Consider the following 14,170-nt stretch of genomic DNA (forward strand, 5'->3'; position numbering starts at 1 on the left):
GTAATTCACTTTAAGGCATCATCGTGGACAGTTACATAAATAATGTAAGATGTTTCTCTAAACAGTGTTGAAAATAGAATGACATAAGGTAAGATCTTTTTGGTACAATGTGCTTCATTTAAATTTTATTCCACAGATATTGAAAGTTATGTAACTTATAAAAATCTGCATTAATTTTTTTCAAAGATTGATCTTATTATAAATAACAAAATGTACTTCTTGCCAGTGAGTTGTTTTGAAATACAACCAGGAAAGCAAAATCCATTAGACACTGGTTATTGTCCAGAGTTCTTGCTGTATCACTTATTGGGTGAAGTAATTGATATCTTTCTTTCCAATACAGTGTAAAGTTGGGAGGGAATTAGAGATACATAATTTTATTAACAGAATAAACAATGTGTTTGCAGGTTTTAAACAAGTTTGAGCAGCTCTGACAATAGATGTTTTCAGATGTAGGGACAGGCAGGAAAAGTTGGTCATAGAACAAAAGCAAATTACTTTAGAAAAGATTCTGCTGTACTTGGATGTGAGGGTAGTTTGTGGGAATTCCTTTTGCCCCTGGGTCCTTGGGTTCCATGGAATGAATTCTTAGATGTAAATAAGAGAAAGAAAATATTTTCCTTCATATCAGAGGATTTAAGTGAGGCAGTAGGAATATACAGAGCTAAAGAGAGTAATATAAAGATTTTAGTAAAACTAAAAAGGGTAGTGTATTTTAGTAAAACTGTGATCCAAATGATACACAGTTGTGTAGGGTTTTCAAGGTCAGAAGGAAAAACTTCAGTATTCAATTCAGTATTCTATGTAAGATTGAGTAATAGGCCTTGTAAAATGTTAAGATACACATAAAAAATCACTATGTAGAAAGGTGTTGAATCCATATGTGAGATTTTTTTTCCTTTTTTAAAAAAATTATGAAATAATTAGAATGGTCACTAGCTTCAAGATAGAGACCCTATGTACCCTCTCCCCTTTCCCCCATAGTAATGTTTTACATAACAATAGTAAAATATTAAGCCAGGAGAATGACATCAATACTATTAACTAGACTACAAGCCTTATTTTGATTTCACCACCAGTTTCTACACTCTATTGTGTGTATGCGTGTATGAAGTGAAGTGAAGTGAAGTTGTTCAGTCTTGTCTGACTCTTTGCGACCCCGTGGACTGTAGCACACCAGGCTCCTCCGTCCATGGCATTCTCCAGGCAAGAATACTGGAGTGGGTTGCCATTTCCTCCTCCAGGGGATCTTCCCAACCCAGGGATCAAACCCAGGTCTCCCGCACTGCAGGCAGATGCTTTAACCTCTGAGCCACTAGGGAAGCCCTGTATGCGTGTATAGTTTCGTGCAATTTTATTGCATACATACGTTTCATGTAATGACCAACAGGAACAAGGTACAGGTCAGTACCAGCACATAAAGGAATGCCCTCAGGCTACCTCCTTATACTTGCAGCCCTTACTGCTCTCAGTCCCTAATACTTGGCAACCGCTAACCTATTCTCCATCTTTATATTTCTGTTATGATCACTTTTTTTTAAAGCAATATGAGCAATGTAAATAACATTGCAAATTGATTAACTATGCACCTAAATTTGGTCTACCCTGGTAGCTCAGGTAAAGAATCCACCTGCAATGCAGGAGACCCCGGTTCAATTCCTGAATCAGGAAGATCCCCTGGAGAAGGGACAGGCTACCCGCTCCTGTATTCTTGGGCTTCCTTTGTGACTCAGCTGGTAAAGAATCTGCCTGCAATGTGGGAGACCTGGGCTTGATCCCTGGATTAGAAAGATCCCCTGGAGGAGGGCATGGAAACCCACTCCAGTATTCTTGCCAGGGAAATTCCTGTGGACAGAGGAGCCTGGTGGGCTACAGTCTGTGGGGTTGCAAACAGTCAGGCACGAGTGAGCAACTAAACACAGCTCACCTAAATTTTAGAAGTCTTAACTAGTCGATTACAAATCTTATAATCTTATTAGTTGATTATATATCTGAATTGATCTTAACTAGGAAGGCGATGGCACCCCACTCCAGTACTCTTGCCTGGGAAATCCCATGGGCAGAGGAGACTGATTGGCTACAGTCTATGGGGTCGCTAAGAGTCAGACACGACTGACCGAGATCACTTTCACTTTTCACTTTCATGCATTGGAGAAGGAAATGGCAACCCACTCCAGTGTTCTTGCCTGGAAAATCCCAGGGACAGAGGAGCCTGGTGGGCTGCCATCTATGGGGTCACACAGAGTCAGACATGACTGAAGTGACTTAGCAGCAGCAGCAGTCATTATTCATAATGCAGGATTGTTTTCTGTAGAATTTATCATAAAGTTCTTTGATATTTTACATGTTTAAATGTTACACTTTAAGTACTTCAAAATGACAGTTTTAAAACAAGCTTAGGAAATATGACTGTTTAAATGGGAACGGCTATGGAAATGTGAAAACTGAGAGTAGCTGTTTGCTTTCAGTTTTGGAAAACCATTATGTAGGTACATGAGCCACCGTAGACAGTCAGCTGTGTTTTGGCTCTACATCTTCTCTTCTTCCTTGAGATACTGACATGGGACAGACATCTTGAGAAAGAAGATAAGCTGGTCTGAAATTATGGTGGAAGTAAGAAGGAAGAGTACAAATATTGGATACTCTGAATCCTTTGAGTTTTCTGCTTCAGAGTGATGAAGATGCCTTCTAGTGAAAAGGAGAGTATGTGGACTTCTGCTTTCCAGTTAGTTATATTGGGGCAATAGGCGTAGTTTACCCAGTAGAGTAGCCCTCATCGAATTTCAAAGGTAGAAAGGACTTCGTGAGATCATTGAATGTAAATCATCTTCAGAGCTGTTTTAGTTCTCTTGGATAAATGATAAACTCTTTCTATTTTAAAAGAGATATTTTAAGATTTCTCATCATAACCTGAAGGATTGGAATTGCAAATCTTTTTTGAAATTAAAATAAGTTCTTCATGCTACATCTATTATCTTATTCTCTATGAGATGAAGAGTATCTTCTCCCTCTTTTGAGGAAAAACATTCATATGTCTTAATAAATCAGCCTTAGTCTATAGATGTTTAATCCAGTTTACACATCAAATCACTGCTGGCGATTAAAAAAATAAATCTGCAATAGTTCTTGCTCTAAAAATTCTGATTTGTCAGGTTGGAGGTGAGACTGAGTCCCCTGCATGATTCTCACACAGTGCCAAAGGTTTTCTTTTTCAGACCTGATAGAATAGCCAAAACTATTAAACACTAACTTTCTAAATTAGTCAGATTCTTCAACCCTTTGGAATCTGAAATTGTAGAGAGCTGAATGCTATCTTTGTTTTCCGTATCATTCTAGTAGTAGAATTATGATCTAAGCAGAGCACATTCATTTGTCTTAAGCCAAATCAAAGTTACCTCATGCCATATATTTTAGTCAAGGGAGTATGTACGATAAGGACAAAATAACTTAAAATGGTCTGACTTCTAATTTTACATAACTAGTTGTTGATAGCTATATCCAACTAGATCCTAGTATCAGTTCAGTTCAGTTGCTCAATCATGTCTGATTCTTTGTTACCCCATGGACTTTAGCATGCCAGGCTTCCCTGTCCATCACCAACTTCCAGAACTTGCTCCAATTCATGTCCATCGAGTCAGTGATGCCATCCAGCCATCTCATCCTCTGTCATCCCCTTCACCTCCTGCCTTCAGTCTTTCCCAGCATCACGGTCTTTTCTAATGAGTCAGCCGTTTGCATCAAGTGGCCAAAGTATTGGAGCTTCAGCATCAGTCCATCCCAATGAGTATTCAGGACTGATTTCCTTTAGGATTGACTGGTTTGATCTCCTTGGACTCTCAAGGGTCTTCTCCTACACCACAGTTCAAAAGTATTAATTGTTTGGGGCTCAGTTTTCTTTATAGTCCACCATGTGGGGCAATAGGAATAGTTTACCCAGTAGAGTAGCCCTCATCGAATTTCAAAGGTAGACAGGACTTGGTGAGATCATTGAATGTAAATCATCATCAGTCTCACATCCATACATGACCACTGGGAAGATCATAGCTTTGACTAGACGGACATTTGTCAGTAAAGATCCTAATATACTTTTAGTTTATAAGATATTAAATTGTACTTTAATTAATTGTTGAAGTTTAAATGTAATTTTTATACATCCATATACACATAATACACTCTTCTACGTCTGCTGCTTAGAATTTGGGTGAGGTAAATGTTTCTCAGAACTAAAGCTAATATTGGCAAAAAGCTTTGAAATTTGAGAAGAAGATTTTTTGGCAGCTCTTTTAGTAGCATTAATGTTTGTAAATATATTCTATATAAAATATATTGCACTTTATTTTTAAGGGAGCTCTTGTGAGTGCCTTGGCTGATGACACCTTACATTTATGGAATTTACGTCAAAAGAGACCTGCCATACTACATTCACTTAAATTTTGCAGGGAAAGGTAAGAATTTCCTCAGTTATTTTATGTATATGCTATTTTTCACTTCTTGAAATTGTTTTTGAATATTATTCTTTAATTTTTTGTGCATGTGATGGATTTTGTATGCAATCTAAAAAATAATTCAAAAACTTAAGCTGCTATACAGTAAAAAGCAAGTTTCCTTCCCTTTCATACCCATCTTCCTCTACAGAGGTACCCACAGAAATTTCTTTTGTGTCCCTCTAGAACTATATAAATACATCAAAAATCTCTGTATATAGCTTTTTTATTTGCATAAAGGTAAGACATTACATATTCTCTGTGTAATTTGTGTTCATTTAATAAAGCTGATCGATTTTTTTTCATGTTGCTTTATTTAAATCTTCTTTAGTCATTTTTATAACTGCATAATACTTCACTGTATGGAATCGCCATAATTTATTCAGACTGTCTTCATGAATTAACTGGAAGTTTGATATATCTAAGACTGGGTTTAATATTAATGAACATTTCTGTCATTTTTAGTTTGTGGTTCATTATGCTCTGTGATGTTACATATTTCTGTGTCCACTTAGGCAAGTATATCTATAATATAAATTTGTAGAGGTGAAATGACTTAGTTATAAAAATCTCACATGACTTGTGAATTTTGTGGGTGATTAGAAAGGGCTTTTTCACTTCAATTTTGTTAAACATTCTCCCATATTTTTTTTAAATGCTCTGAAAGCTGCATTTTTGTACTTAAACTTTGATTCATGTGGAACTTCCTTTGGCATGAACTGTGCATAAGGAATACAGTCTCCCCTCCCCATTGTATGAGGTGTATTTTTTGGTGTGTATATGTGTATTTGCTATGCTGTGCTTAGTCGCCCAGTTGTGTCATACTCTTTGTGACCCGTGGTCTGTAGCCCACCAGGCTCCTCTGTCCCTGGGGATTCTCCAAGCAAGAATACTGGAATGGGGTGCCATGCCCTACTCCAGGGACCTTCCCAACCCAGGGATCGAACCCAGGTCTCCCACATTGCAGGAGGATTCTTTACCATCTGAGCCCAGGAATACGGGAGTGGGTAGCCTGTCCCTTCTCCAGGGGATCTTCCCGACCCAGGAATCAAACCAGGGTCTCCTACATTGCAGGCGAATTCTTTACCACTTGAGCTACCAGGGAAGCCTGTATATGTGTGTGTATATATTTGTATATCTGTGTGTATGTATGTTAAGGTTAAGAAATCTGAATCTAGCTAGCATCTGAATGCAGTGGAGTTAGTGTCAGGCCATGTCTGTAAGAAGATAGGCATTAGACTCCCCAGTCCATGTCCAAGAATCATGCCATGTCCCTGCCTTGATAAATATCAATCCATTCAGATTATATAAACTGATCAGTCTGTTTGTGAATTTGGGCTTCTGCCCACAGTGGCCTTCCAAAGTAGACAAGCTAAAGAGGCTGCTGGGAATATAGCATCGACTTTTCTAGCCAACACCAGAGCATGTCTGCACTGTATGCCAGACCAGAGCTGGCAGGTGGTCAGTAGCATAGTTAGCTATTGGGCTACATCTTGTCTGGGAAGATAAATCCCTAAATGGGTTGGAATCATGGTTCTACTACTAGAAGAGGGCAAATATGGTAGAGGAGTTTATGGAAGGCGGGAGCAATGAGATAAGGGAGGAGGAGCAAGGAAAAAATCAAGGTTCAGTTCTTCTCCACCCAATGGGAGTAGAGCCAGCCTATCAGCTTGCTGGGCAGAGTGTCTTAGTCTTTTGGCCAGTGGGATCTCAGAAGAGGCTCTCCATCAGCCTCAAATGTCACTGGGCTGGTGAAATTAGTTGTGGTCATCTTAGTACTCATCTTCTTGGTGTTGGTCTCAAAGCACCTACTGGCAATGGAAGTGTAGGTATATCAGAATTGTTGTCAACCTGGTGCATTTTTACCCTCCAGAGGGCATTTGACACTGTCTGGAGACATTTTTTGTGCATTTGAATTGGGCTGGGTGAGCAGAACTACTGTTATCTAGTGGATAAAACCACAGTTACTGTTAAACATATTAAAATGCACAAGACAGTCCCCCATAACAGAGAATTATCTGGTCCAAAACATCAGTAGTGTCATAGTTCACAAAAGCCTGCACTCTAGCACATCAAAGTGATATCATTTGATCACTGTGGGGTGCTGTGCAAGTTCTCTTAATCCACCACCCACTGAAGGGATTCTTCCAGGATGTAGAATTCTAGTAGAAGAATACCTCTGATAATTCATTTACCGGTGGCATGCCCATATTGCTCGCTGGGACACAGGAATGTGGCAGTATGTCATCCAAGTTCACAAACATACACTGCAGGTTATCATGGTAATCTTCATACAAGAAAGGATCACGCCTCAAGGAGTCCCACAGTGGTCAGAATCCCATGATTGTCTGGTATGTAGTAAAGTCTCCTCTGTAGTGCCCCTAAGGTTGGTCTCCAAAAAATTCTAATAAATGTGGATAAGGAGCTATAAGCTAGTCAGTAAGGTGCCTATAGGCACATATATTGGCAAATGGATGGCACCTTTGTGTGAAATATGAAAAAGTAGCTCTTTTTGGTGGATACAACTTCAGAATCCACCATTCTCCTCCTTAGTGGGGTGCCATTGTGCAGGGTGCAGCCGATAGAATTGTATGAAGTGATCCTAAAAGTTACAAATCAAATCAACTGATGGAGTTCCCTATTTTCAGTTCTGTAATATACTCTACCCACCTCACCAGTAGAAACTAGTTGGTTCTGATCAGAGTTCAGCTTCCCCTCAGCCTTTATTGTGCTATGCTTAATCACTCAGTCGTGTCTGACTGCGATCCCGTAGACTGTAGCTGGCCAGGCTTCTCTGTCCATGGGGATTCTCCAGGCAAGAATACTGGAGTGGGTCACCATGCCCTTCTCCAGGGGATCTTCCCGACCCAAGGCTTTTATTAGGACAATGAAAAGCAAGACACTGTAGCATGGGTAACTTGGTTCTTGAGTATTCTCTTTGGATGAAATCCTCTAGGATGGCCACAAACCTCTATAGCAGCTGTTGTACCTCAGTGCTGAGGAATGGGCCCGATGCCTCATGGTAGAACTTTGTTGTGTTCTCTTGAGACTGAAGTTCAGATTTCCTCAAAAGGTAGGAAGGGGCGAGGTGCCGTTTGGGAGTTTGCTATTATGCAGCATTTGGTCTCAGGTGGGGAGGGGAAGGCATACTACTATGCCTACTACAGCTCTGGGAACCTGCCCATGGTGGTAAGACTTATTCTGCCCCTCATCCTGAACTCTCTCATTTACGACTTTTGACTTTTCATCATGCCCTGTAATCTCTGGAAGCCTTCTGTAGGAGCAGCTGCCCCAGGCAGGAGGAGGGATGGAATCCTATCATTTCCTGCCCATCCTTCCATTTCCCTCATTTGCAGGTATCCGTTATTTTCTTTATACAACTGCTGTGCGTTCCATTTTTATATCCGTATCAGTCAGAATAGTCTGGCATTATAAAATACTCTGAAAAATCTTAGAGTTAAAGGAACAACAGTTTATTTTTACTTATGCTATATGTTCTTTATGGATTTGCTGGAACACTCTTTATTATCATTATCATTTTTATTCCAGAATCTTGGCTGAGGAACAGCCAGTCTTTAGAGCATTACCAGTCAGTGTAGTAAAGAAAAAAAGAATATGGAGAAAAACGCTTGGCTCTTAAAACTTCTACCTGGACGTGATATATATCTCTTCCATTCTCATTTCTTGGGCCAGAGCAAGGCACATGACCATCCCTAGTTTTACTCATCTCAACTAGAAGAAAAAAAGCTGGAATATTTATGAATACTTTTAACTAGTATGCTGCTGATTTTTATTATTGACATTGAAGTACAATAAACAGTAACCTAGTTAATTTTCCCCTCATTCCACGATGCATGTGGGCTAGCTTAATAGTTAAGTTACTCTGTTCAGTTCAGTTCAGTCGCTCAGTCGTGTCCGACTCTTTGCAACCCCATGAATCGCAGCACCATCACCAACTCCCGGAGTTCACTCAGACTCATGTCCATTGAGTCCGTGATGCCATCCAGCCATCTCATCCTCGGTCGTCCCCTTCTCCTCCTGCCCCCAATCCCTCCCAGCATCAGAGTCTTTTCTAATGAGTAAACTCTTCGCATGAGGTGGCCAAAGTACTGGAGTTTCAGATTCAGCTTCATTCCTTCCAAAGAAATCCCAGGGTTGATCTCCTTCAGAATGGACTGGTTGGATCTCCTTGCAGTCCAAGGGACTCTCAAGAGTCTTCTGCAACACCACAGTTCAAAAGCATCAATTCTTCGGCACTCAGCCTTCTTCACAGTCCCAACTCTCACATCCATACATGACCACAGGAAAAACCATAGCCTTGACTAGATGGACCTTAGTCGGCAAAGTAACGTCTCTGCTTTTGAATATGCTATCTAGGTTGGTCATAACTTTTCTTGCAAGGAGTAAGTGTCTTTTAATTTCATGGCTGCAGTCACCATCTGCAGTGATTTTGGAGCCCCCAAAAATAAAGTCTGACACTGTTTCCACTGTTTCCCCATCTATTTCCCATGAAGTGATGGGACCAGATGCCATGATCTTCGTTTTCTGAATGTTGAGCTTTAAGCCAACTTTTTCACTCTCCTTTTTCACTTTCATCAAGAGGCTTTTTAGCTCCTCTTCACTTTCTGCCATAAGGGTGGTGTCATCTGCATATCTGAGGTGATTGATATTTCTCCCGGACATCTTGATTCCAGCTTGTGTTTCTTCCAGTCCAGCGTTTCTCATGATGTACTCTGCATAGAAGTTAAATAAGCAGGGTGACAATATACAGCCTTGACGTACTCCTTTTCCTATTTGGAACCAGTCTGTTGTTCTATGTCCTGTTCTAACATACTGCAGAAATTGCATACAGATTTCTCAAGAGGCAGGTTAGGTGGTCTGGTATTCCCATCTCTTTCAGAATTTTCCACAGTTTCTTGTGATCCACACAGTCAAAGGCTTTGGCATAGTCAATAAAGCAGAGATAGATGTTTTTCTGGAACTCTCTTTCTTTTTCGATGATCCAGCGGATGTTGGCAATTTGATCTCTGGTTCCTCTGCCTTTTCTAAAACCAGCTTGAACATCAGGGAGTTCACGGTTCACGTATTGCTGAAGCCTGGCTTGGAGAATTTTGAGCATTACTTTACTAGCATGTGAGATGAGTGCTATTTCATCTTTATGCTATGTATTTTTATTCTGAAACTAGGAAAGGCAGCAAAAGTATGAAAATTTTATAAATCTATTTTATTACATTCTGAACAATTGTTAAATGCATCAAAGTTTTTATTGTAATATAGTCTTATTTTAATAAATAGTTAAAATTTCTTATTTTAGTAGAAATTTACATAGGAATTACAATGATTTAATTGTAATTTTTCATAATGTGGATTTTTTCTGGTTTTAACTTTTTGAAATTATGCTGTAATATGTTTGGCCACTAAGTTGTTTCTGGCTCTTTTGCAACCCGAGGGACTGTGCTACAATATACATAGCATAAAATTTACTATCTTAACCATTTTTAGATGCACAGTTCAGTTGTGTTAAGCAACCATACAATGTGGATATTTTGATAAGATTTCACTTCTATGATTAAGAAAAAAATGAAATTAAAGTCTCAAATTTTGGTTTAACTGTATGAATTTAGACATTACATCACTGCTTTGGTTTTTGTTTTTGGTAGAAACTTTGAATTTGACAAGTAAAATTCTATCTGGCAGTTGCCTTATCAGAATATGTTCAGTTTAGCTTCTGTGTTTCTTTTTTTCCTTTAAAGAAAGTTTAACTGGGAGAAAGTTGTGGTTTTATAATTAACTACAACTATCTGCTAATCATTTTTCATCCCCTTGAACTATCATGGCCAGGATTCTTTTTTTAAAAACTTTTTATTGGAGTATAATTGATTTATAATGTTGGTTAGTTTCTGCTGTACAACAAAGTAAATAGCCTGTATGTCTACATATATCCCTCCTTCTGAAACCTCCCTCCCATTTATCACTCCTCTAGGTCATCACAGAGCACCAAGTTGAGTTCCCCGTGCTATAGAGCAGGTTCCCACTGTCTATTTCACACATGATAGTGCATATATGAGCATGACTAATATTCTTAACTACATTAAGTTTTTTCATAATGGTTTTGAAGTAACAGTATATGAAACATTTTAAGACTAAAGAATAAATTTGTATACCTATGCTTTCTTATGTAGGATCTGTTATTCTCTTAATGAAATTTCAAAGGCTAGAATTTTTCTCCATAAATATATTAGACACCTCAATAGCCAAGTCTTTATATTGAAACTAAAATATTTGTCTTAAAGGTACATTTTCTTTTATTCTAACACTGATTTACAGTTTACTCTCTGATTTAAAGCTTTTCCATTTGATGCTAGATATATATTTTTAGAGAATAAAATAAGCATGCATTCTAAACTAATGGTTAGGAAAATATATGGATTGATAGTCGATTAATAATCAAAATTTCATCTTAGCAATTATCAATGGAGCATCAGTGACCAAAGTCCTCTAAAGAAAAAAAAAAAAAGTAACCAATAATAAAGTAACAAATTCAGATACCAGCATAGCAGTAGAGAGAGTTGATGCCTGTAATACTTTAGGAACTGACTGCTGCCATAGCGTCGGATTTTCTTAGTAGCATCAATAAAATAATGTAGGGACAAAAACTAATTTGTCTCATTATGTTCTTATTATAGTATTACCTAAATACTATTTTTGCATATTTATGAGGCTTAAAATTTGCTTAGTTTGCACAAGAACAAAGCATAGCTATAAAAGAAAATTTGGCTGGGTATCAGCCCTCAAAGTTTCTAGAGGTCTTCCAAATACTTTGAATTAATTCATTGCACATATTTAATGAGAAAAATATCATAATATTGGGACAGATTCTATACCTGGAATTACAGTTTTTGTGGTAATTGCAAAATATCAGCAAAATATTTTTCTTTGAAAGCAGCTTAATGAAAAGTATACATACGTTAGATTTGAAAGCAATTTGGTGAGAGGAAATTCAGAACTAGAACAAAGGAATGGAATGAAAGCCAGACCTGTTTGGGAGGCACGCAGAGATCTACCGCTCTGGACAAACGCGTCCACAGAGAGAATTGCTTGCTCATATGGAAGTGATGAGTCACCTTGGGAATTCTCAGTGTAGAGAACCACACAATGAGACAAAATTTAAGAAGGGAACAGACATTCTCAGTGTTCAGAGAAAAAACAGTTGTGGACTGGTGACCTTGAGACTATAAAAGTCAGGAAGCGTTGGATAACTTCCTAGAGTAAATTTATAACTAAGGAATTCTGACAAGGAAATTGAGGCAGCCAAAGAAACTGATATACTTGCACCAGGGGTTTATAATGTACTCAGGTGACAGTGGTAAAGAATCCATTTGGCCAATGCAGAAGACACAAGAGACTCAGATTCAATCCTTGGGTCAGGAAGATCCCCTGGAGAAGGAAATAGTGACCCTCTCTAGTATTCTTGCCTGGGAAATGCCATGGACAGAGATGCCTGGTGGACTGCAGTCCATGGGGTCGCAAAAAAGTCAGACAAGACTGAGCATGCTTGCACGCAGGTGCAAAAAAGATTTGAAGGAGAGGATCCCTGTAACGAATACCTAAAAATGTAGAAATCACTTTGGAGTCAAGCAGTAGATAGAGTTGGAAGAATTGGGGGAAACATGATAGAAAAGCCTAAACTGCTTTGACTGGCTGTTTGTAGGACTCTGGACTCAGACTGCTGCCAGAGAGAGCTCAGAAAGAAGAGAGGAACATGACTTTGGAAACTGAAGGAAGAAGTTCCTTGTGCTATAGCAGCAGAAAGCTTAACAGAAGTGTCTCTTTGTACCATGTTTAAATGTTAACTTGTATATTTAGCTGAAGAGATTTCCAAGGAAAGGGCTTAGAGGTGTGATCTAACTTTTCCTTGCTGCTTTATAGTAAAATTCAAGAGGAGAGGAATAAATTGAGAGAAAGCATTTTTAAATGAACTAGGACTTGATTTGGGAAATACTTAACCTTGATCTATTTGGCACAAGACTGCTTCTGAAAGTGTGGCATAGGGAAAAACCTGAGGATGTGGCTGAACAACTTTTCGTTAAAAATCTTCGGTAGAACAAAAGGTCACAGTACTTAATTACATAAAGAGTTCTTTTAAGAGACTGAAAGTATGCCTTATAGACCTTCTCAACCAAACTAGACAGCCTGTAGGAAGTTTGAGTATCATTCTTTGGCCCTCTCAGCAGGAGCCTAGATAGAGAAGGTATTGCCTCCAGAAGATTTGTGGGTATGACTTTTTCTAACGCAGAAAACCCAGTGAAAGGTGTTCAAGTCCACAACTTTCTTGAGAAAATTGTCTAAAAGAGCTATTGCCAGCTTGGACTTAAAGAGAGTATAGAATGAAAGGAGGCTACAGCAAAAGTACTTGGCTGTGAAAGTGAAGTCGCTCAGTCGTGTCCAACTCTTTGCAACCCTGTGGACTGTAGTCCACCAGGCTCCTCCGTCCATGGGATTCTGCAAGCAAGAATACTGGAGTGGGCTGCCATTCACTTCTCCAGGGGATCTTCCAACCCAGGGATTGAACCCAGGTCTCCCGCAATGTGGGCAGAGGCTTTAACCTCTGAGCCACAAGGGAAGCCCTTTCATGAGAAAGGATGACTAAGAGGGCAGAACTGGGGTACACGGAGGCTTACTCCCAGGCCTTGAAGCCTTATTAAGAAAAATCCAACATTTGGCCAGTTGGACTTCAGAAATGTTATGGACTCATTTTCACCTTCCCTTCCCCCTATTTTGGACAGGAATTCCTACAATTGCTACGCTATGCCTGTTCAACCATGAATCCTTGAGGTGCTGGGAGCAGATAATCAGTCTCTTTAGTGTCAGATGTGGAATTGTGCCCAAGATCAAGACTGAATAGTTACACTCAGGACCCTCATCTGCTACAAATTTAGATGATGAGATTTGAATTTTTGAGTTGATGTTTGGATGAGATTTTGAAGTTGAATTAATGCAGTAATTGGTTGAGACTTTGGGAATATTGAGATAGGTGACTGTATTGCATTTCGAGGGGATGAATCTTTGAAGGTTGAAGGACAGACGATTAGAGGCAGAATTCTAAGATGGCCTCCAAGATTTTCACTCTTTGGTAAACACACACCTTCTCCTTCTCCTAATTATTCAGTTCTAATCTAAGTATACTGCCATGAAGGAATTTTGCAAATGTAGTTGAGATCCCAAATCAGTTGCCCTTCATACAGGAAATTTATCTGATTGGCTTGGATTATCTGACTTAAAATGGCAATACGTGAGTGGAATTACCCACATTGATTTGGCCTATCTCTGGAATTCAGTTTGGTGTAAGTGTCTCCCAGAGTACACGGGTAACTTGAGGAAGATATGGGCACACCGATGAACCTCTGACTAGTGTTAGAAAGGAGTGTACTGAAGAGTGGATGGTAGACAGGTAAACAACCGTGGCCACGATGCTTTCCACTGCCTTCAAAATGAAGTTGAAACTGCTACTCAGCTTGCCCTAAAAGGTCTTGCAAGATCGGCAACCCTTCTTTTTACTCACTGTAGTTTCATTTCACTACATTTGTCCCTCGCTTTATGCATTATAATCCAGCCACCCTGTTTTTTCAGCTTTTTAATGAATTATCCTCTCTTATGCTTATTTGTATGAGCTGACCTCCCTGCTC

The 14,170-nt window shown here is 39.2% G+C and overlaps 1 protein-coding gene across 5 annotated transcripts in view; it reads left to right on the plus strand.

Moving 5' to 3' along the window:
• The window catches only part of STXBP5 (syntaxin binding protein 5), a 169,071-nt gene that overhangs the window by 23,239 nt on the left and 131,662 nt on the right, over positions 1-14,170 (plus strand). For all 5 annotated transcript variants that reach the window (XM_005684892.3, XM_018053317.1, XM_018053318.1 and 2 more), the window contains exon 4: positions 4,345-4,445. In XM_005684892.3, the coding sequence (XP_005684949.1) occupies positions 4,345-4,445 (101 nt within the window). The remainder of the gene's footprint in view (positions 1-4,344; positions 4,446-14,170) is intronic.

Source organism: Capra hircus, chromosome 9, assembly GCF_001704415.2.
Source record: "Capra hircus breed San Clemente chromosome 9, ASM170441v1, whole genome shotgun sequence".
Taxonomy (NCBI): Eukaryota; Metazoa; Chordata; class Mammalia; order Artiodactyla; family Bovidae; genus Capra; species Capra hircus.